At 42.0% G+C, this 21,775-nt stretch overlaps 1 protein-coding gene across 2 annotated transcripts in view; it reads left to right on the top strand.

Moving 5' to 3' along the window:
* The window catches only part of SUPT3H (SPT3 homolog, SAGA and STAGA complex component), a 1,963,693-nt gene that overhangs the window by 1,083,277 nt on the left and 858,641 nt on the right, over positions 1–21,775 (top strand). For both annotated transcript variants that reach the window (XM_086926226.1, XM_086926225.1), the window contains exon 5: positions 10,498–10,588. In XM_086926226.1, the coding sequence (XP_086782352.1) occupies positions 10,498–10,588 (91 nt within the window). The remainder of the gene's footprint in view (positions 1–10,497; positions 10,589–21,775) is intronic.

Raw genomic sequence — 21,775 nt, 5'->3', positions numbered from 1 at the left:
CAATACACCGTTTGATATTCCTGCACTTTATAAATTTCAATAATATAATTAGTGGCTTTAGGGAAACAGATATCCCACTCCTTGTCTTTCTCAGTTTTTGAACTGAATATGTGAGACCTGGGCTACCCCAAACTAACTTCTTCCCCATTTTCAAGAGAGAGTTGAATGACTGGTGTCAGGAGTAATCTGTTATAAATGAAAAAGAGAGTTTGTGTGGTGTTAGCAGCTCTAGATGCTTTCTTAATTTTTGACCAAAGTTTATCCCAAATATGTATGGGCCATTGTGAGTCTATATCTGCCTCCCATGCAGTCTCAATCTTTGTTTTAGCTCGTGTTAAGAGTGGAGAAAGCAAACATGTGTATAGGGTGGAAGCCTTAGATGATTTGTGTAAAATAGTTGGCCAGGGATGATCAAATGACGGTGGAGAGATGGGTAGAGATTGAAAGTAAGAGTAGGAATCAAGAATGGCAGAGCGTAAGATTCGAAATTTATTAGAAAATGATGGGGGGAAATGATAAAGGGATCGAACTGCGGAAAAAGTCTAGAAAGAGTCGTTTTCAAATAATTGATGGACCCAAAGAATGCCTTTGTCCCTCCAAGTTTTCCAATAAATCGGTTTACCCTTAACACAAATACAATTATTGTGCCATATAGTGGAGCTAAGAAATGTATTAAAATCATGAGGTTCAATAAGAAGGAATTTATTCAAAGTATTATATGTGTATTTAATAATTAGGGTGTGTAAGATATGTGGCTTTCTTGTAAAAAATAAATATTCCAGAAAGGAAAATGGGGAGAGGATGGCTTCTTCCAAATCAACCCATAGGGGGAGATCTGGAGAAGGAGTTGAGAGCCATTTGGAGGTAAGTTTTAATAAGAATGCCTTGTGGTATTTAGGGAGATCGGGGAAACAAACTCCTCCTTCGGATTTCGGACATGACAACTTCGATAAGGACATTCTAGGTTTTTTGTTTAACCAGAGAAAAGAAGTAAGAAGGGAATTAATTTTATGGAACCACTTCATGGGATTGGAAACTGGAATATTAGATACAAGATAAAGAATGATGGGTGTTAGCATTATTTTAAAAGTGTCAAGTCGGCCTCACCAAGAGAGATGTAAAGGATGCCATTTGGCCGCGAGAGTGCGGAGTTTCTCAATACATTTATTGAAATTTAGGTCAATTGATGTTTTAATGAAAGTGGTAAACCAAACACCTAAATATTTTATCTGAATTCTTGGGGTTTGGGAAGAAATTAAAGAACATCATCCGTATATGCAGCCATTTTGATTTGTAAAGATTTAGAAGTGTAGCCTACGATGTATGAATTTTATCTTATTCTAGATAAGAAGGGTTCCAAGGCTAAATTAAAGAGAAAAGGAGAGAGGGGGCAACCTTGTCTTACTCCTCTATGGATAGTAAAATAGGGTGAGGCAAGGCCATTAGCAAAGATAGTGGCTTTAGGGGATGAATAAAGCAGAGAAATCAAATAGATAATTTTTGGACCGAAACCAAACCATTTAAGGGTCTGAAAGATAAAAGGCCAAATACACCCTATCAAACGCTTTCTCTGCGTCAAGTGCAATGGCAGCAAGGGGCTCAGGGAGACCAGAAGATTTGGAGATGATGTCAAAGAATAATCGCGTGTTATTGTTGATAGATCTACCTTTAACAAAGCCTAATTGTTCTTTCCCTAAAAGGTGAGGCAGAAGAGCTTCTAACCGAAAGGCTAAGGACTTAAAAAATATGTTATAATCTATACTAACTAGAGATCTGATTCAATTAGTTTTTGCAAAAACGCAAGTCCTTTCCCTCCTTTGCAATAAGACAAATTAAGGCTTCCATAAAAGTATTAGAAGAGTGTCCGGAAGAAAGAAAAGAGGATATTAAAGTATGTAACTTAGGAAGAAGTGGGGCAAAATGTAAAAATAATTCGACAGTGAAACAGTTGGGTCCTGGAGCTTTGTCCTATTTAAGGGAATTAGGAGCATTAAGTAAATCTGTCTGAGTCAAATCACATTCAAGAAGGTCGAGGAGAGAAGTCAGAAGTGTGGGTTTGTTGATCAAAGAGAGGTAGAGGGAAATATCATCTTCAGTGGGATACGATTCAGGAGTATACAGTTTTCTATAAAATTGAACAAATTCTTGTTGGATGTCAGGATCTTTGTGTTTGGGGTCTTTGGAATCCGATAGAATGGAATTGATATGAAGCTAGTTCTGTTTGTTTTTTTAAAAAATTTGCTAACAATTTGACAGATTTATTCTGGCTGCCATAGAATTTAGCACTAGTCATTTAAAGGACCAAGGAGGCAGCATCAGTTGTATATTTGTTAAATTGAATCTTGGCATTGATGAGATCAGTTAAACAGTCTTTCGATTTGGAAGTATAGTAAGTGTGTTCTAGAGATTTTATTTTTGAAAGAAGTTCTTTATTTATAGTCCGAAATGAGTTACGTTTAGCAGAAGTGTTTCTAATTATACAGTCTCTAGCAGAGGCATTAAAGGCATCCCATATTATATGGAAGGGCATATTATTGATGTTGTTTAGAAGAAAGTATTCATTGAAGAAAGAGGTAAAGGAGGTGTTGAAAAGAGAATCAAGAAGCAGGGAGTTATTGAAATGCCATCTGCGTGGGTGATCTGTGTGAAGTAAGAGATCTAACAGAATGGTGACTGGAGCATGAACAGAGATAAGTATGGGACCTATGTCTGCAGAGTTAAGAGATTGGGAGACATTATGTGATGTAAAGAAATAATCAATTCTGGATTGGGTTTGGTGAGGTGAAGAAAAAAAAGTGTATTCTTGAAGGGCCGGGTTGCAAAGCCTCCATGCATCTGATAGGTGTAGGTGTTTAATGGTCTGTGTGAAAGTTTTATGTGGTTTTGAGGGAATGAACGGAGAATTGGACTTCCGATCTAAAAAAGGGTTAAAAGCCTGATTACAGTCTCCAGCTAGGATCATATTTTTATCGAAGTGGTGAGATATCAAATTATTCATATGTGACCAGAAAGGCGTATCACCAGATGTAGGGGCATACATATTGAAAAGAGATAGTGGGCTGCCATCAATCTCTAACTTACCGTATTTTCCGGCGTATAGGACGACCCGGCGTATAAGACGACCCCCAACTTTTCATGATGAAATGTAGGTTTCGTCCTATACTCGCCGTATAAGACGACCCCCACTTCCGCCGGCTGGAACCTTCTGAAGTCCCCTTTCCATGTTCATGAACTCAGTAGATGACGTGCGCTAGTGACGCTCCTCTACTTCCGATGAACGTGAGGATTATGGCGCCAGATCAGCGCATATACCGCTGTGTCTCTAGGCTCAAGCCGCAGGAAGAAAATAACGAAATGCCCCGTGAGACCCTCTCCCAGCACTACGGGACTGTAAGTAACTTTGCGCTATTTTGAAATCATGTGCAATTTTTGATTACGGTACGTAATGTAGCGGTAAACGTGTACTTCTCTTCATGTACGTGTCATTGCCGGTCCTATTGTGAAGCGGGCAGACACCTTCGGATAAAGTCCTCATACGGCACAGAGAGTGTGAACGCGCGAGTAAGACCCCAGGTCATATTGGAGGGTTCGTGGGGGCAAATTCATAGTCGGTAGAGCGTTGCTTGCACTCTGAAAATTTGGTATCCGGCGTATAAGACGACCCCCGACTTTTGAAAACATTTTAAGGGGTTAAAAAGTCGTCTTATACGCCGGAAAATACGGTATAGAGCCATCTACCTTCTCCGTCCCTCAGCTGTGACACAAGGGAGGTCTTCAGGTATTTATGTAATAAAGTGACAACACCATTTCGCTTACCATTACCAGGTGCGTAAAAAAGTTCACCAACCCAATTTCTCTTGAACTTTAACAATTCAGATTCAGGAAGATGGGTTTCTCGCAGCAAAGCAATTTTGACATCTAGTTTAGATAAATAAGATAAGACTCTTTGTCTCTTAATTGGGGAATTTAAACCTTTAACATTCCATGAGCATATCTTTAAAACCATATCTTAGAAACAATGAATGTAAGATACAATGAACCAACCTTAATAGAACTGCCAATATAAGATAAGTCATAAAGATGAGAATACGCGTAATATTCAAAACTTTAAACATTGTAGGAGAATAAGAAAGAAATGAGATGAGGGAAAAAAAGAAGAAAGGAATAGAGAAATAAGCTATGTAAAAACATCCAGCAAGTGAAACATGAGAAGAATAGCAAAGAAGTAGCAAATCAAAGTAGTAAATCTGACAGAGGAGAAGGGGGATGAAAAGGATAGAGGAGAAAATTTAAAAGGAGAGAAAAGATACAAAATACAATAAAAAAGACATGATGAACATACTTACATAAAGTCCAAAACACATATAAGGTGGGGGGAGATGGGGCCACATAGAAGAGTGACGACCCTATACCGCAAACGAGGGCGGGAAGGGGTGGGAAATGGCGAGCTGTACAACATATGGGATAATACATCATGAGAGCGGAACTTACAAATAAAAGAAAAACAACAAAAGATGGTAAACAGGTCAATACCAATCAAAGGGAAGGAACAGTAATCACCATCAAACAAGAACAATTAGGAAAAATTAAGTACATTATACATAACAATGGCAATGCATAAACATATCAGCATCAACTATTTGTTGAGCGATGAAGACAATGTAGAAGTGTCCATGGAATCCATATGGCAAGAATAAAGAAAACTCTTAAATTTTAAAGGATCCTCGTATGTGGTGGTTTTGTTATTAAAAGTAACTTTAAAGAGGCATGGGTGAAAAATGCCATAGAGTACACCCAAAGCTCTGAGCTGCGGTCTCATTGCTAAAAAGTCCTTTCGTCTGTCCGCAGTGGATTTTGAGTAATCTTGAGAGAAAAATAAAGTATTGGCAGCCCAGGTGATACAAGTTGCAGATCTAGCTGCTGATAAAATCTTAAGCAAGTCAGTATACTCTAGGAAATATAGGATGACTCCTCTCGGTTTCCTCATATTGGAAGAGGACGATGACAAATCAGGATCCAAACGGTGAGCTCGTTGAATATTTAGCTGAGTATCTTGAGGCAAGTTGAGTACTTTGGGTAGGAATGACTTGAAGAAAGTAATAGGATCAGAACCTTCTGATCCTTCTGATAATCCATAAATACGAAGATTGTTCCGCCTATTCCTGTTTTCCACATTTTCAACTTGTTTTTGGAGAAACAGCACTTGAGAATGAAGAATATCAATCTTGCTACTGACAGAAGTCAGGGATTCAAGATTCTGCTCCACTGTAGTAACTCTGTCTTCTAAGCTTGACCATCTTTCAGTTAGTGGCTGAATTTAGGAGTTAGTTTCCTCAACAAATGGGCGAAGGGCTCTAATTTCTTTAAGTAATAAGTCAAAAGAAACTGAAGAAGGTTGTTTGAGAGGGTAGGGAGGATCCTTCCTTAGACGTTTACTTGGCGCTTTATTCGAGCCAGATGATGCAGCAATGCTGGAAACTGTAGTGCTCTTAGGTGAAGTATTCAATGGGTTATCCATGGCAGCGTAATATAAATGAGACTCGGAGCAGGTTGAGTAATTCCGTAGGTGAAAGGGTGTAAATAACTTGGGTTGTTAACCAAAACAGCTGTGGACAGGGACAAAAAGTAGCACCAACAATTCCACAAATTTAAGAATAATGTAAATATTATAGCAGTGTCTTTGTTGGGGAGATAATTTTAATGAGGTAAAAACCAAAAAAGTGTTCTGTATATGGTTTATCCCATGCGCCTCAGCAACAAACGAATGAAAGTGGCCCAGAGAGCTTCATAGTAATATGGACCAACTATCTGTAACCTTCATGAGAGAAGAAAGAAATATCCCAGAGTTCCATCAATGTTTTACTACCTGAAGGAGCCTAAGAAAAATGCCAAAGGAGGGGTTGATGGAAAGAAGAGGAACAACCATTGCAGAGAGTTCTATCAAGAAAATAAAGGTTTCCAAACAGCCAGCATGACAAGATTGTTTGACATGGGCAGTGCATAGAAGCTTTGCGCAGTTCAAAATAGAAAATGACGGCCGGTATTATGAAAAGGAAGGCATCCCAGATCCAGAGCACATACAACAATGCAGGAGGAGAATAATAACGGCTTCACAACAGCTCTCCATTTCCTCTACATCATTTCAAATGCAGGGCAAGAATTTCAGCGTTATTTACAGTGTCTGTGTCACAAGGATAATGAAGTACTTGTGGAAAACGTCTTACTGCCGGATCGACAAATTGGCGTCCGAAAACGCAGGGGAAGGGCTCCGCTGCAGTCAAAGTAAATATTACCACTTACGTTTAGTTTCAGGGATCCTTGAACATGTCAACTGGTTCTGCCTCGATTCCGACTTCTCTGCAGAGGCTTTGAGGAACTGTGCTGCACTTTAGTTGCTCGCCAGAGCCGCAAACCACCTATCTGTCTCAGGAGCGTTAGGCATCAGCAGCCATCCTCCTCGGGCGCTAGCCATGCCCCCATCTTTTTGATTACTTAACCCTGCCATGTATACTGCTTTTTTAGGTCTCGTCTGAGCCAGCACACGTGCTGTTCTGCGAGACATTTAGTAAGGGCTTTAAACTTTGGAACACACACTCGTGCGTGTGCTTTTGTTTTCTTCCCCCGGGTTTTAGCCTTTGCATGCGTCTTTCTAAGAAAGACAGCATGCAATTGGCCAAAGGGTGCATGTCCCGCCTTCTCTCTGCCCTGGCCTGGGGTCCGAGGGAGAGAGCACTGCTTTCCTCCCTCGTCATGGCTCATTAAGCACAGAGTGCACTTTCATCTCCAAACGCAGTCGCTTTCACTTTTGGGTAAAACGCTTGTTTTATTTATTTACCATGCGCCGTAATGCCTTTCTGCACAGAACACCCCATCCACCTACCAAACATCAACCAGAGCGATGCCGTGGCTTGTTTCTAATATTCAACCTCTTTCTGCTCTCCCATGTGCCCCCTTGGAGATCTTCCGCTTCTTCCACATACTGCCAGCACCCTCCGACCCAATAGTCATCCATCACCGCGTCCACCACCACGTCCACCACCACCACGTCCACCACCACCACGACCACGACCACCACCACGACCACCACCACTACCACCACCACAGCATCCACCACCACCACGCCCACCACCACGTCCACCACCACCTCCACCACCACCTCCACTACCACCTCCACCACCACCACGACTACTTCCACCACCACCACTTCCACCACCACCACATCCATCACCACCACATCCACCACCACGTCCACCACCACCACGTCCTCCACCTCCACCACTACCACGTCCTCCACCACCACCACGTCCACCACCACGTCAACCACCACGTCATCCTCCACCACCACATCCACCACTACCAGGTCTACCACCACCACCACGTCCACCACCACATCCACCACCACCATGTCCACCACCAATACCACAACCACCACCACAACACGTCCACCACCACGTCCACCACATTCACAACCATGTCCACCACCACCACCAAGTCCACCACTACCACGTCCACCACCACCACATCCACCACCACCACCATGTCCTCCACCACCACCACGTCCTCCACCACCACCATGTCTACCACTACCACGTCGACCACCACCACATCCACCCTGTCCACCACCCCACGTCCACCACCACATCCACCACCACAACCACCCATGACAGGTAAAGTGTCACTGGAGGGCAGGGGTAATAGGAGTGTCAACCCCGGCTGTACATGGGACATTTAAGGGTGCATTGGGTGCGAGAAGACGGGAATAGGGACTAGAAGTATTACTCCAGACCGAAGATACATTTTGAAGTTGCCCAATGTCACAGGGGCTCCTGTAAAAGCACTCGCAGCATCTCTACCTCACAGTGGCATACCTCTTTTGTTCTTAAACAATTAAGTGCATCACATGATTTTTTTCTTTTGCCTAACTTGGTCAAGACAATAGCTTTCCTTTGCTAAAGCGGTTAATAATGGGTATTTTTTCCGAAAGAAGTTTCTTACACACAATACCTTGTGTATGTTTTTACTGACACCCTGTTTGATCAATAAAAGTAATTATACTTTGGTCTCCCAAACCTCGTAATTGGCAGGAAGAAACACTAACAATGTCAACAGTCTTGCCTTTTATTAGTACACGTTTCCAATAAGCACGCTAAGGAATGCAGGAGGCTTCAATCGAGTGACAGCGACCATAACCACCATGAAGCACACTTTTAAGGATTCTTCCTCTGTCTCAGTTCTAGAGACTAACGGCCTGATTGTGAGTCTGGCGTACGGGTTTCTTGGTCACAGACTTGACGGATATCCCATCCACCATATTGCAAGTGCCATTGGATATAATAGTCCGCCCTTAATTTAAGCCTTAGTCCTTGTTGCAAAATTGACCATAATCACCGAAAAGGATTCCATAAACTTAATTGAACTTTTCCTCCATGGTATGGTTTCATCCACACCCGCCCTAAAGGATACTATATACTGAAATGGAATCTTACTCCATAGTGAAATCAAGCTCTTCTCCAAAGTACAGTCTCAACCATTCACATCCTAAACTATAACTGATATTCAGTGTAGTCATACGCCTTTTTACTGTCCCATTCATGATCGCCATCAAAGAGTCTCACTCCATGGTACAATCTCACCTATAAACACCCTCTCTGAGACTCTATCTGATCCCTTGGGAATCCCCCTTTAGTGGTATATCTTAAGAGCCCATTTTGGATGGCACAGAGACTCTCGGCTGTGTCTCCGCTCGGACATTTAGACCTTAAAGCTCTATAGCTCATTTCAGAACATTTGTTTTTTCTCTCACCATCAGCCACGCAAGCCAGTATGGACAGTGAAGTTAGAACCAAACAAAAGGCACATGTTATGCCTCACAGACCAAATCCCCTCTATCACTTACATGCCACTTGCATATTCTAGGTAGTTGTCTTCTATGGAAAAAAGGTTGGAGGTTGGTTCTCATGATTGTGACTTAGCTAGAACCATCCCATTTTCATGATCATTTTCATCTGCCTCAACACTATTGGCCTTTTTGTGACCTGGAGCCTGAAGACACTTGAAATAAAGATGGTCTATTTTAAGAAATCACAGGCTTTCGGACAAGGAAGTCGCAGTTCTGTGCATTTGTGGATGGAGCTGGGCCTTGTTGTAGTCCTCCAGAGTGTTTTTGTTAAGAAGGTTGGTTCATGTGCCATTGTCATGAGGTGAAATTAAAGTTTTGTGTTGAAAGGTTTTCAAAAAATGTATTCTATATTTAATTGTATAAATGGCATGCCATTTACGTGGCAGGGGTTTGGGCGGAACAGCTGGTGAGGTGGAAGGGTAGGGACTTAGGGACACTTTAGATTGATCTGGCATTCGTGTGGTCACCCTGTGATGAGATGACGCTGAAGACAGTGAAGACTGGATATAGTGGAAAGGAAGTAAACGGTATCATTTCTCAGGCACAAGATATAAATGTTTCCAGAATGTATTCCTGAAAGTATGAGTAAGAGATCAAGGCTCAGAAAGCACTTAGTGGGAAAAAAGTTAAAGAGCAGGCCTGCATCATCTAAGGTGCTTGCAAGGATAGAGCATACTACCTGAAAAGGCAGGGCATCTGTTCCAGAGAAGGCCGGAGGTGGTCAGGAAGAACCACTGAGATCATGACTGAAGTCTTAGGGGGTGGAAGTGTTGGTGTGCACAAGAGTCCAGATCTAGCTAAGCCTGCAGTGGCCTAACACAACTTGAGGAACCACCCTGCACGAAGGGGGGTCCCCTCCCCGGCCCACCAGCTACCATTTTTGCTGAGGGGGCACCCAGGAGCTCAGCCCCCTTTCCCCCCTGCCCCCCCCCCCTCTCCCCCCCCCCCCCCCCGGCACCGTATATATTTGCGTTTTTGTCTTTTGCCCTTAGCAAGCTGTGGAATAGTGTTTCATAGTTCTCATAACAGTGGAGATTGTCCTTAATGTGTGGTGAATTACAATGAAAAATATAATAAAGTAAATACAAAAACAGGCAATAGTGACAATACATTGGCAGTAGGTATGCTTTTAAAAAAAAGTAGGGTAGAAATAGGTATGAAAGTAACCAACACGTGGAGCTCTGTGCCAGAAAGGGAACTCTACATTTGTTGCTATCAGATTTGGATTGGTCATTTAGGGAAAAAATGCAATTTTTATTTGTTAATTTCGTGCTTAAGGATTGTGTTAGTAACCACAAAATAACCCTTTTCGAATGCAAAGAAACCTTTATTTGCCTAAAAATTATCCTGTTAGAAATAAAGATAACGTTTTTTTCCTCCAAAGAATCTTGGTACTTCACCTTCCAACTAGGTATTAGAGTATTCTTTAAAATCATGCTTTGGTTGCCACGATTCAACCCCGTGGATACTACACACCGGGCTCTGCAGCAGTAACTTTACTTTTACTGACATACCTACAAGTTCATCTATTTACAGGTGTCATTCTCCTACATATACTGTATTCATGGCTGTATGTTTCTTGTCTTTGCATCCTTTAGAAAAAACTAAGAAGACTTCTAAAATATATGGTTTTTCGTGACTACAAATCAAAAGTTGTCAAAAGCATTGAGGAAGAGGATCTCCTGGACGGTAGGTCAAATTCGGTCTGAATGATCAGGGAGGCATTTTTCTCCTTAGTGTCTGAAAGCGCATCAATGCATTCTCAGTGGCTTGATACTTAATTGAGGACAATAAATGCAGTTCAGTGCTTTAGTTTAAATCTACTTCTCAGTTGTATTTTATTCCACTGTATTCAAAATCCAGTCAATGAAGTATTATATTTCAGACTCTTGAAATCAAAAAATCACCTGATTCCCTAATGTTGACTAATCAATTGATTTAAAACGTGGTATATGTCTATTTTATGAGTCCAAAAATGTATCCATCGAAGTAAGGATGTGAGAGCTCTTCACCATCTATTATTTGAGAGAACTCTTACCATTCTTTTAACGTCAGCAAGTGCTGTGCTTATAAGGGATGCCCTTTCAAGGTTTCTGATGCACATATGCAGACCTTTCATGCACCAGTATGCTGGTGCCTATAAACATATCCACTGCCATTAGTTCAGCCCACCTATCATAATCCAATTGGAAACCGTTTGGCCTTCCGTGGGAGAGTAACGTATTCTTGTCTATTATCAATTACAGTGTCCCAGAAATGAAGTGTCTTGCTTTTTCGTATTACCTCTGCCATGTTAGAACTATTCCAGTTACCATGACCGTATTCAATTGGCCACCATTTAGTACAACAATCTTCATACCACTGCTTGTTAAATCTTTGAAGCAAAGATGTTATATATGCCCGCCTTGCCCTACTATGTTTAGACGCATAATCAGTACCTACCCCCAATATTTCCACAACAAGCACCTCAAGCAGAACTTGCCTCTTGTCTCATGCAATCTGGAAGTGCAATTTTTGCACCCAATAAAAGTTATGTGGTATTGGAGTTGGTTTTGCTGCTGCATGCTGGTCTGCGTACCAGGGGCCGCATTATGCATGCAGCACATTTTCCTTCATTGCGCTGGACGCACCTTTTAAAAGGTGCGCACAGTGCAATGAAGGGAATTGTGCCGCATTGTGGTGAATGCTCTGCCCTCAGGGTAGCCATAAAACTCGCTCTGCCCTGGGAGCAGTGCATTCGTGTGAAAACGGAGCCGTGCCACGTTTTCATAGGGTAGGCGGCACCAGCCTACACTTTGAAAGGGGATTAGAGAGCCCCTTGCAGGAGAGTGCTGTCAGTGACTGCACCCACCTGCAAGGGAATGTCTGGGGGGTCCATAGGAAACCCTTTCCCCCTTCTAGGGGGCGGCTCTCAGGAGGCAAACTGACAGTAAGTCATCTTATAGGTGGCACAGCATCCTGAGAGCTTCTTTAGCTCTGAGTCTGTAATACAGCAGGGGCAAAGGGATTCCCTTATTTGCATGGCACACACCACCATGCAGATGAGGGGACGCCCCCTGAAGAAAGTGCTGGTGCTTTATGTGTGCCAGCGCTATCGGTATTACAGATGTGGCTGCACAAGCGTCTGGGGCCCCTTCTGCAATGCCAGTGTATCCTAGGGTTGCTCAAATCGCTCCAAAACACCTGTTGCCCCCCCCAGGCCACTTTGTGTAATATAGCCCCAGATGCCTAATATTAGACAGAAGATAATGGATTTTCCCACACACAGTCCTTCTGTATCAAACCAGCATGCCTCACTGGCCCAGTGTTCTAATGACCTGCATACAATCATTTAAGAACAGTTAGATCTGCTGTTGTTTGTCCCGTCCTCCACTGCCGGCCAACGCTGTGAGTCATGGCCTTTATATGTGGTATTTGTATAAGTTATGCAGGCAATTTCCACCCGCCACCCACTGTCTCTGTCCAGTCTCTGAGGGAAGATGGTCAGCTGAAGGTGGCCTTTTGTCTGAAGTGCCTTCTTCAGCTACAGCCCAATCTGTCATGTCCTTCACCCATTTTTAGGTCTCGCCTACGCAACGTGCATGCGTTGCAAAGGCAAAAATACCTTTTCAGATGGCCATGGCTTTTCAGCCAAACTTGTGCACGCGTTCCATTGCCTTCAATGGCAACGCATGCATGTGAAGCGATTTACTTGCGGGAGTGAGCGCCACCATATGGTAGCAATTATCGCTACCGTAAGAAAATCGCGCAGCCCTCTCTCCTTCCCCCTGCGCGCACACAACTCCAGGGCTTGTTTATTTTTTTTTTTACTTTAAGCGCGAGGCGCGCGTGCGGCCAATGCTTGTTGGTGATGGATCGTATCTTCCACCCTGTGCTTTTCACGTAACTTTTGACTGGAATGTGGTGTGAGATTGGAATTATCTGCTGTGCTACAATTTGTTGTAAACTAAATTAGTTTGTTCGTAGGCAAGTGAACACAGGAGCAGATGTACGTTCTTGTTATAACTCTTATCAAGGTAGTTGTGACACAGCTGCTACCATATTAATACATTGTTTAACACAACATGAATGCCGTTTTAGGCATGTATTTAGTTTCCTCTAATTTACTTTCTACAACCTAAGAAAGATGAGCGAATTCCATCTGTATTCGAACTTGTAACCTGCAGTTTATCACTTGCCGGGCGCTTCTAACTGGCTGAGCTGCATACCTACTCGGATATAGGTAGCCCCTGGCTGGCAGAGGTAGTCTGTTGCAGAAAAGTGAAAGCGACGTCTGATTGGTAGTGCTTTAAACCTGGATGCAGACTGCCCTTAAGTTGAAAAGAGGGGATGGCATGGTTTGAAAGAGAGAGCTGACGATCCCCGTCTTCCCAGATTTGAATAGATATGGTTCTGTCCTCAACAGACCGTTCGCCCTGGCAGTGCGGCACCTTTCCTTGAAATGCATGTTGCCGATGTGCATGAAAATTGTAGTCAATTACATCGTTAATATGGCGCAACAGGTGCAGTGGCACAGCGGCCGGGTGGTTGAGGAGCCCACTTATGCACCCCAGTTATGCTGGTTTTATTAGTGACTAACAGCCCTCCCGACGTTGTCCGGGTATGAATTGCTGCCGACCAGTGGTATATTGTTTTGTAGGATTTCGTTTTGATAGCTTTTTTTTATCTGTGAAAGGCCTGTGAAATGCTCCGATTCACAGTGCACTGCTGATGCACTTAAGAGTGCGCGTTCAGTAGTGTGTGAACTCGAGTTTCCCTACTTTATTTTGCCTTGCAATATTATATAGCGCGAACTCGACAACATGGCATGAGCACAATTTACATTACAGAAGAACACATTCATTTGTGGTAGGCACGGGGAGACAAAGCGATTTGCCTGGAATCACAGAATGTTGAGCTGATGCCGAGATTCGAACGTAGCTCCCCAGCTCTAAAGTTCGCAATTCTAGAACTTGTTTCGGGAGGTGTGTCTAAAAGTGTATGTCGGTGCTGGCCATCAATGAGAGAGACCTGTGCATTTTTCAAATCGGTGGTGAAAAAATATGAGTATGTTGCTGGAGATGTGGGCTGCCGTGCCACCAATGTACTTACCAGGGGAGGGTAAACACCCATTATTCGGCAACTTTCTTTCCGCATACCATCACTCCGCATACTTTCATTACGAAAGTACCATTCTCCGCAATGCCATTATAACGCATGGCATTACATTTTATATGCTTTTACCACGCATACATTTACAATGAAATTCGTTGTAAATGCATGAATGGTAAAAGCATGTTTTTTTTTTAAATGTTTGGCTAAGGTAAGTATGGGTATGGGGTATATGTTTTGGGGTACTGAGGTATGTTTTGGGTATTTTAAGGGTTCAGATATAGTTTTGGGGTACAGGGGTAGTTTTAGGGTTTAGGGATAGGTATGGGTTTGGGGTACAGGGGTATTTTTAGGGTTCAGGGCTAGGTTTGGGTTTTGGGGAATAGGGGTATTTTTAGGGTTCAGGGGTAGGTTTGGGTTTGGGGTACAGGGGTATTTTAAGGGCTCATAACTAGGTTTGGGTTTTGGGGTACAGGGGTATTGGGTTCAGGGCTAGGTTTGGGTTTTGGGGTACAGGGGTATATTAGGGTTCAGGGGAAGGTTTGGGTTTTGGGGCACAGGGGTATTTTTAGGGTTTAGGGGTAGGTTTGGGTTTTGAGGTACAAGGGTATTTATAGGGTTCAGGGCTAGGTTTGGGTTTTGGGGTACAGGGGTATTTTTAGGGTTTAGGGATAGGTTTGGATTTTGGGGTACAGGGTATATTTATAGGGTTAAGATGGGTTAGTGTTTAAGGGTGTTGGGGTATTTTAAGGAGTAAGGGTGGGTTATGATTATGGAGTGCAGGGGTATTTAAAGGGAGCCAGGTGGACAGCCGGAGCTGGAATGTACAGAACCTGGGAAGAAAAAAACAATGAAATATTGGGCACAACGCTCGTTTTTTTCCCCATAATCCCATGCCCCGCACACGCCACACAATGAGACATGGCATAAAGAGCGGAACGTACCACGCGCCCCCAGCGTTTGTCACGCCCCCAGCACACGCCCACAGCACAACGCAGACACGCCCACAAGGGATACTTTGCTGGCATGGTTCTTTTACCTTTTAAATGTATATGGTGGGCGTCTGCATAGTCTATGTCCTTCTGCTGCAACTGCCCTTTCCAACGCTGTATTGAGTGTTGTGATTGGTGCTGTGGTTCCTGAGATTACCCGCCTCAAAGGTTTGGGCTTTCTCTTTATTATATTAGTATAGATAAATCAGGGGACGGGGTGTGGGGGGCATTTTCCCTGCTTGCATCATAGCCTTTGGTACTCAATTACTTGTAGTTCATTTTTATGTACAGAAAATGTACCGTACGCGCACCATTGACCTCGTAAGTAATCTTTTCACATCTTGAGGGTTCCTGGGAACTTTGTTTCATAAAGGTGCGTAGCACCGCTGAACCCTTGATGCAGTCATGTCCTAATTAGGTTTGATGAACTGGTGCCGTGGACGCTGCAGGGTGGGGCTCAGTGCCCTGTCATGGACTGCTGTGTGCCGTCTGTCCATGTGCACGGTGTGCTTCTTTCCCGACCATTTAATGGTAATGGTGCTGCTGAGCAGTCTGTCGCAGTATGCCTCCGGCATCCCTATCCGTTCTCTGCATAGACCTTCATTGTGCCTCCCTCAGTCACGTGGATTGTGCTTGGCACAGAGCACACACACCGGAGGCTGGTGAGCGTCTGAGGGCGACTGGGGCAGGTACGCGGGTGACTCCCATCAGCTTCTCAGCCCAGGTGACCTCTAGTAATCACGATGGGTCGGCTTGTGTCGGGATAGAACCAGGGGTCTCAGCCCAGCTCCCTCCGCAGAGATCCGCTTCTCTCTAAACACCCCTCTGTTTATAAGCAGACTCCTTGGCCTCTCAGCCGACGCAGCCATGGTCTCGTTGGCCTCTCTGCCGAATCTTCATCATCTCATTAGACCCCGGTGCACAGAGCTCCGCCCCTGCTGCACGGAGCTCTGCTCCTTCTGCAGCCTCTCTGTTGAGACTGACAGCGTGCCCTGGTCTTTAAATGTCAGTTTCATGTACTCAAAATGCTATCTGACATAATTTGTGACCTTATTTATTTATTTATTTATTTTAGACATTTATAAAGCGTGCGGCTACCCCCAACGGGGGTGTCCCGGGGCTGCGGACAACCGTCTATCAGAGGGGTAGAGCATTGGCTAGATGTTGGAGAACAGCCAGGTTTTAAGTTTACTCCGAAACAGTGATTCTGATTTAGTGAGCCTGAGGTCTAGAGGGAGGCCATTCCAGAACTTTGCAGTAGCCACAGCAAAGGAACGACCCCCTTTTCTAGAACGGCAAAAACGAGGGGCACAAAGGAGACGGAGGTGATTTGATCTGAGGGCACGAACAGAGTGGACAGGTTTGAGCCTATGTCTCAAATAGGCAGGGCCTAGATCATTAAGGGCCCTGAAGGCAATGACCAGAGCCTTAAATTGTATGCGATGGATCACCGGCAGCCAATGCAGCTGAGCTAGATACGGTGTGATGGAGTGGCGATATGGGATGTTGCAGATCAGCCTGGCAGCGGCATTCTGCACAATCTGCAGCCATTTAATCAGGTAAGCCGGGGCTCCTACATACAAGCTATTCCCATAATCAAGATGGGAAGTAATTAAGGCATGAACAACAGTCCTCCGAGAATCAAGCGGGAGGAAAGGGAAGATTTTCTTAATCATGCGAAGTTTACCGAAACACGCAGCAGTGACTTTGTTAATTTGGGTTTTACAAGACAGGGCATTATCAAATTGAAAACCCAGATTGCGAACGGTTTGGACTGGAACTGGGAAAAGGCTTAATTCCGTAGGCCACCACTCCTCGTTAGAGGTAGCAAGTGCTATACAAATGCAATTCAAGTACAAACCAATATGTTAGATCCCGAGAACCCCAATAAAGTTTAAAAAAAGTCCCAGACACTCAATTCCAGTCGTCATTGAAAGAAAACACATGCTCGTTCACACAGTAGTGGGTTGTGAAAAGCGTTCAGGTGCTTCATATTTATGTTAATTGCACAAAAGTCGCATGAAACTTGCAATGCGGGCCAAAACGTGTCGATAAACTCGTCCACTTGCAAACACCCGGGTGGGACGTTGTATCAGAATTCGGAAGGCCAAAAGATGCAACGGAGTAGTATCATCTATGCTTTATCTTAGAAGAGGCAAAATACAAAAATTCCCTTTTCCTTGGTTTTGTGAGACTACTATCTCATAAAGACCCGAGTAGGGCTTAGAGTTTCAGGCAGATTAACAAATTTACATTTCATACAGCATTTGAATTTTAGATAATGAGTAACAAGATACAATAAGGGCAGAGAAACAAATGATTACATTGTATCTCTTTTTTTATTTGTTAAACGTTTTGGATTGTATTGGTAAAAACATCATTTTATTCATGAAAACATTACATCATAAAACAATTCATCAGAAAAAAGAATATATGTCGACACGGCGTTTTGGTGAAAAGTAATCATCACCTTCTTCAGGACACTTTATTCAAAGTTAAAACAAAAATTTTAAATTTAAAACACTTGTTACCAAAATTACTATGTTGACTCTTTAATTCTGCACAATCATTTTTGGTATAGGAGGAACCCTCAATCTCTACTCCACAGTCCAGTTTGGTTTATATACACTACACAATTCTAGAATTTGAACTCATTATTCCATCTGCCCTGTTCTACCATCATTTGTCAAAAAAGAGAAAATCAGTACAATTAAATAAGACATTCTCATTTCTTATAAAACATTAGTTGTTCTTACTTATATTTTTTGTATAGAATCTAAACATTTATTCTTAACACGGCTATATCATATCCAATCTACATACATGATACTACTATATTTGTTAATCTGTGAACTCATATCATTGCCCTCAATTTATCTTGCACCTATACAATGAATGCTATATATTTTATTAATTAAATATAGGAACATACCTATATGGCTATTCGCTAACAGCTCTTATTCAATTGGCTGTGACATTTTTTTTCAGCTTTGCTGCAATAGGAAGGGAAAAGATTCAATCTTGCTCAGATAAGCAATCCTTAGATTTCACTGTTGATTGTTGGTCTAAAGTCTGTTGTTATACCTGGAGTTTGGATTTATTTCCTTATCCTCACTCGGTTAGAGACTTTCTTATTTTTGTTGTTCCCCTCGTTACAGTTTCGAATTATCACAAGTATAATCACTATTTAAAAAAAAAAAAAGCCATGAGTTATGTTAAGATCTTACTATGCATTCCACTGTCTATAATTTTAGCTGTCGTTGTCTTTCTCCAAGGCTTACTGACAACTTTGTTTTTGCATGGATTTATTCTTCAGGCTGGTTTTATCAAATTGCCTCCTGGTAAATTGGTATAGATTATCGCCAACTAATGAAAATGAATCAAACGTCACCATTTATATTTAATCTCCATTGACTTTAGATTTATCAAATATCTGGCATTAAGTGATTCCAACAAGACTAGGTACCTGTATTTGAAGTTAAGATTTTTCAGATGATGCACCTTCCATCAATTAGTGCGCTGTGTAATCTGATAATCAAACATATTTATATAACTAGAATACTAATATTCCTTTTTGGATCAACATTCTAAATCTTGTTTAGGTTCAGACTTGCAAAGTTTCTACAATCTTACCTCGATGCTATTGGGAGATTTATATACAGGACGGCCGTCTGTCCTTTGGTATAGCTAAAGGGGATAAACAGATTTTATAAACCTCTTATACCATTGAACCTATATGGGTTAGATGAACTATTATCATATGTCTCCTTCCCTTACCTTTAATTTAAAAACTCTGGTCTGTTAGTATACCGCGTCCCTTGAAGAACTTATTGAACTTTTTTTGGGAGTGCCGCACTTTAATCTAAGAAGAAAACAATATGTCTGTTATAAATTTGTTATAAATTTAAACTTTCAGAATTCTATCTGCTAAGCTTTCTCATAGCTTGGTCCCTATCAGACTTACTTGATTACTCTGCAGAGTGACACCACGGGCCGTCCTGTTTCGTTCTCGAGCTGAAACAGACTGTGCCTCTCTTTTCCAGTCTTATATACTCTCTATAATTGTTTAATTAGCATCTAATTAGATTCATCTGGGGCTTGGCTGTAGCTCGAACTAAGTTCTGGTGGTTCCGTAGCGGCCATCTTTGAATGTCTAATTGAATCGCAACATTTATTGTATTGACTGCTTTATTTTATCTCAATTATTGTCGGCTCCGTTGTTGCCGATTTATTTTCATGAAATGAACCTTTTAATTAAAGGGATTCGATAACAGGCCACCATATAATTAAAACCGACCTAATATTGAAGTTGTATGATCATCTGGAACTTAGCTAGTGACTCAAGCTTGGGTCTAGCGGCTCCGTGGTGGCCATCTTTAAATGTCTTTCTTAGATCGGCCATCTTTGAATGGCTAATTGAATCGCAAAGAGTAGTTACATTCAGTACTTTGTTTTGTATCAGGTATTGTCTGCTTCGTGTTTACCGATATATCTTCATGCAGTGAACCTTTTAATTTGAGCAATTTGATTATAGGCCACAATATAATATAAAACGACCATCGGTCGAAATTGTATGATCATCTGGGACTTGGCAGTAACTCGTACTTTGTTCTAGCGGTTCCGCAGTGGCCATCTTTGAATGTTTAATTTGGATCGTAACAGTTATTGCATTCACCACTTAATTTTATATCCCTTATTACCGGCCTTGTTGTTGCTGATTCACTTACATGGAATAAACCTTTTAATTCAAGCGATTCAATTACAGGACAAAATTTTATTTTAAAAGACCTTATGTCGAGGTTGTGTCATACGACGTTCGTTAGAGTGTCTAGCCACAATTACGCTCAACAAACAAAGGGGTCAGACAGATTTGTTTTTTTGAAAATTTCTGATCCCACCCAGCCAATTATTTCTGGAGGGTCATCTATTTTATTTGTTTTTTTTGTATTTTTAGAAAAACATTAAACCATTTGATTGTATATGTCATCAAACGAACAGTCAGCGAACAGTGAAAAAATACATACATACAAGTGAAATGTGCAATAATGTACAAGTGCTATACAAGTAATAAAAATTATATGTACATAGTCAGTTCATACAGGCAACACCAAAAGTAATAAATCAAATACCTAATAGTACATTGACATTAGGAACCAGTCCTTTGTATTAGGCACAAGAAAGACAGGCGGATGCACAGTTCAAAGGCACTGCCTGCCTGTCTTACTAAACCAAGGATACAAAAATTAATTAGGGGGTTACAAAACTAGGGAAAACACTGTATAAATTTAAACGGCCCTAGTGGCACCCTTGTTCTTTTTCCAAGGCTTAGGGTCAACGCGTTTCGAACCGCAACGCTAGTATGGGTTCTCCTCAGGACACGGACTGGAAGGAGCTGTAACTGAAATTATTGAAAGTGAAGGAAAGTGGTGTAAGTATTGTGTGCAAATATTGAAATTAATTGAAAAACTCTAAGACTCAGGACTCGAATAGTGTGAAACAGTACCTGGACACGACAGGTAAGTGTCACTCATAAGTAGTTGCAGTAAGATTGACGGCCTCACGCGATTCAAGGTTCTGTAACCAAATAGGAATGGTAACCAGAACATCTCTATAAGACTGATGCCACGACATATCAATTGGTAGATTTATTGTGGACCGAAGCCTACCTGTGTAGCGGTGCGTTATTATGGAAGATAGTGAAGATCTATCGGGGGATCCGTAGTTAAGAGCAATTTCCGGCAGGAGCCTACCTAGTAAAGTAGAAAGTATTTTAGAGTAAAGCCGCTCGTTTTTACTGCGCAGTTGAATATGATGTTTAAATGAAACCCACTTTACACTCACTTAGTTATGGGCGACCAGCGCCATGGCTCCGGGATCCCCAATGCACATTCAAGTGCTTCTATGTTGGTCTGTAGTTTTCAGCGCAGAATTGCCTGCAAGAATGGCAGAGTCTAAGTATTGGAAAGTGCCGTTCATATTCGCATATTCCAACAACACATAGTGACGCTGTGATCATACAATGTACTCACTATTGAGACTAGTCGGTCGAGGCGGTCTGCTCTCCTGGCTCGTCGGCGGTGTTTGGCATTAGCACGCCGCGAGTAGCCACAATTACAGTAGCATTAAGAATCATGACTTGTTCTACATATATTGGGAAAATGATTTATTAGGTAAATGATTTTAATCATGTAGGTATCATCGATGTCTGCTTGGTTTTCACAATTGTCTTCTTTTGTATGTTAGCCTTCTATTAGATCGATATGTTTACGTGGCGGCCATCTTGGACTTACAATTTCAGCCCTCAGCATGGCTTGCCAATTATTCTTTTGGATAATGAATAACCATACTTCATAGGTATGCTCTATCTGTCTGAATTATATTTGTGCTTCAGATGATTATTTCAAAGATCCAAATTAAAGAAAAAGTGGCATTAGTTATTCGCCGTTTGGTCTTCTATTAAATGTCACCTTTCATTCTCGCAACTTTTTTGTATTTATTAATGACTTGACCTAAAAAATGTTGATAACCGGTCTTATATACTGGAAATTGTATTAAGTTAGCAGTTGTTACTTGCCCATTGTGCATCAATGGGTTACAATATATATTATTTGTCACATTTAATCTATCAACCAACTTACTTATATTAATTTACAGTGTGTTCACCCCATATATTACTGAAACAAATTTCAACATATTGTATCTTATATAGAACCTGATGTGATTGCCTCCTTGGTTTCCATATTTTAGTATTTATCTAGTGCTGGTAGACTCATAGTTGGTTATTTAAGAAAAG

The sequence above is a fragment of the Lissotriton vulgaris genome, chromosome 6, assembly GCF_964263255.1.
Source record: "Lissotriton vulgaris chromosome 6, aLisVul1.2, whole genome shotgun sequence".
NCBI classification, from domain to species: Eukaryota; Metazoa; Chordata; class Amphibia; order Caudata; family Salamandridae; genus Lissotriton; species Lissotriton vulgaris.
Note: the sequence above shows the minus strand (reverse complement) of the source record. Positions and strands in the feature narration are given on the sequence as shown.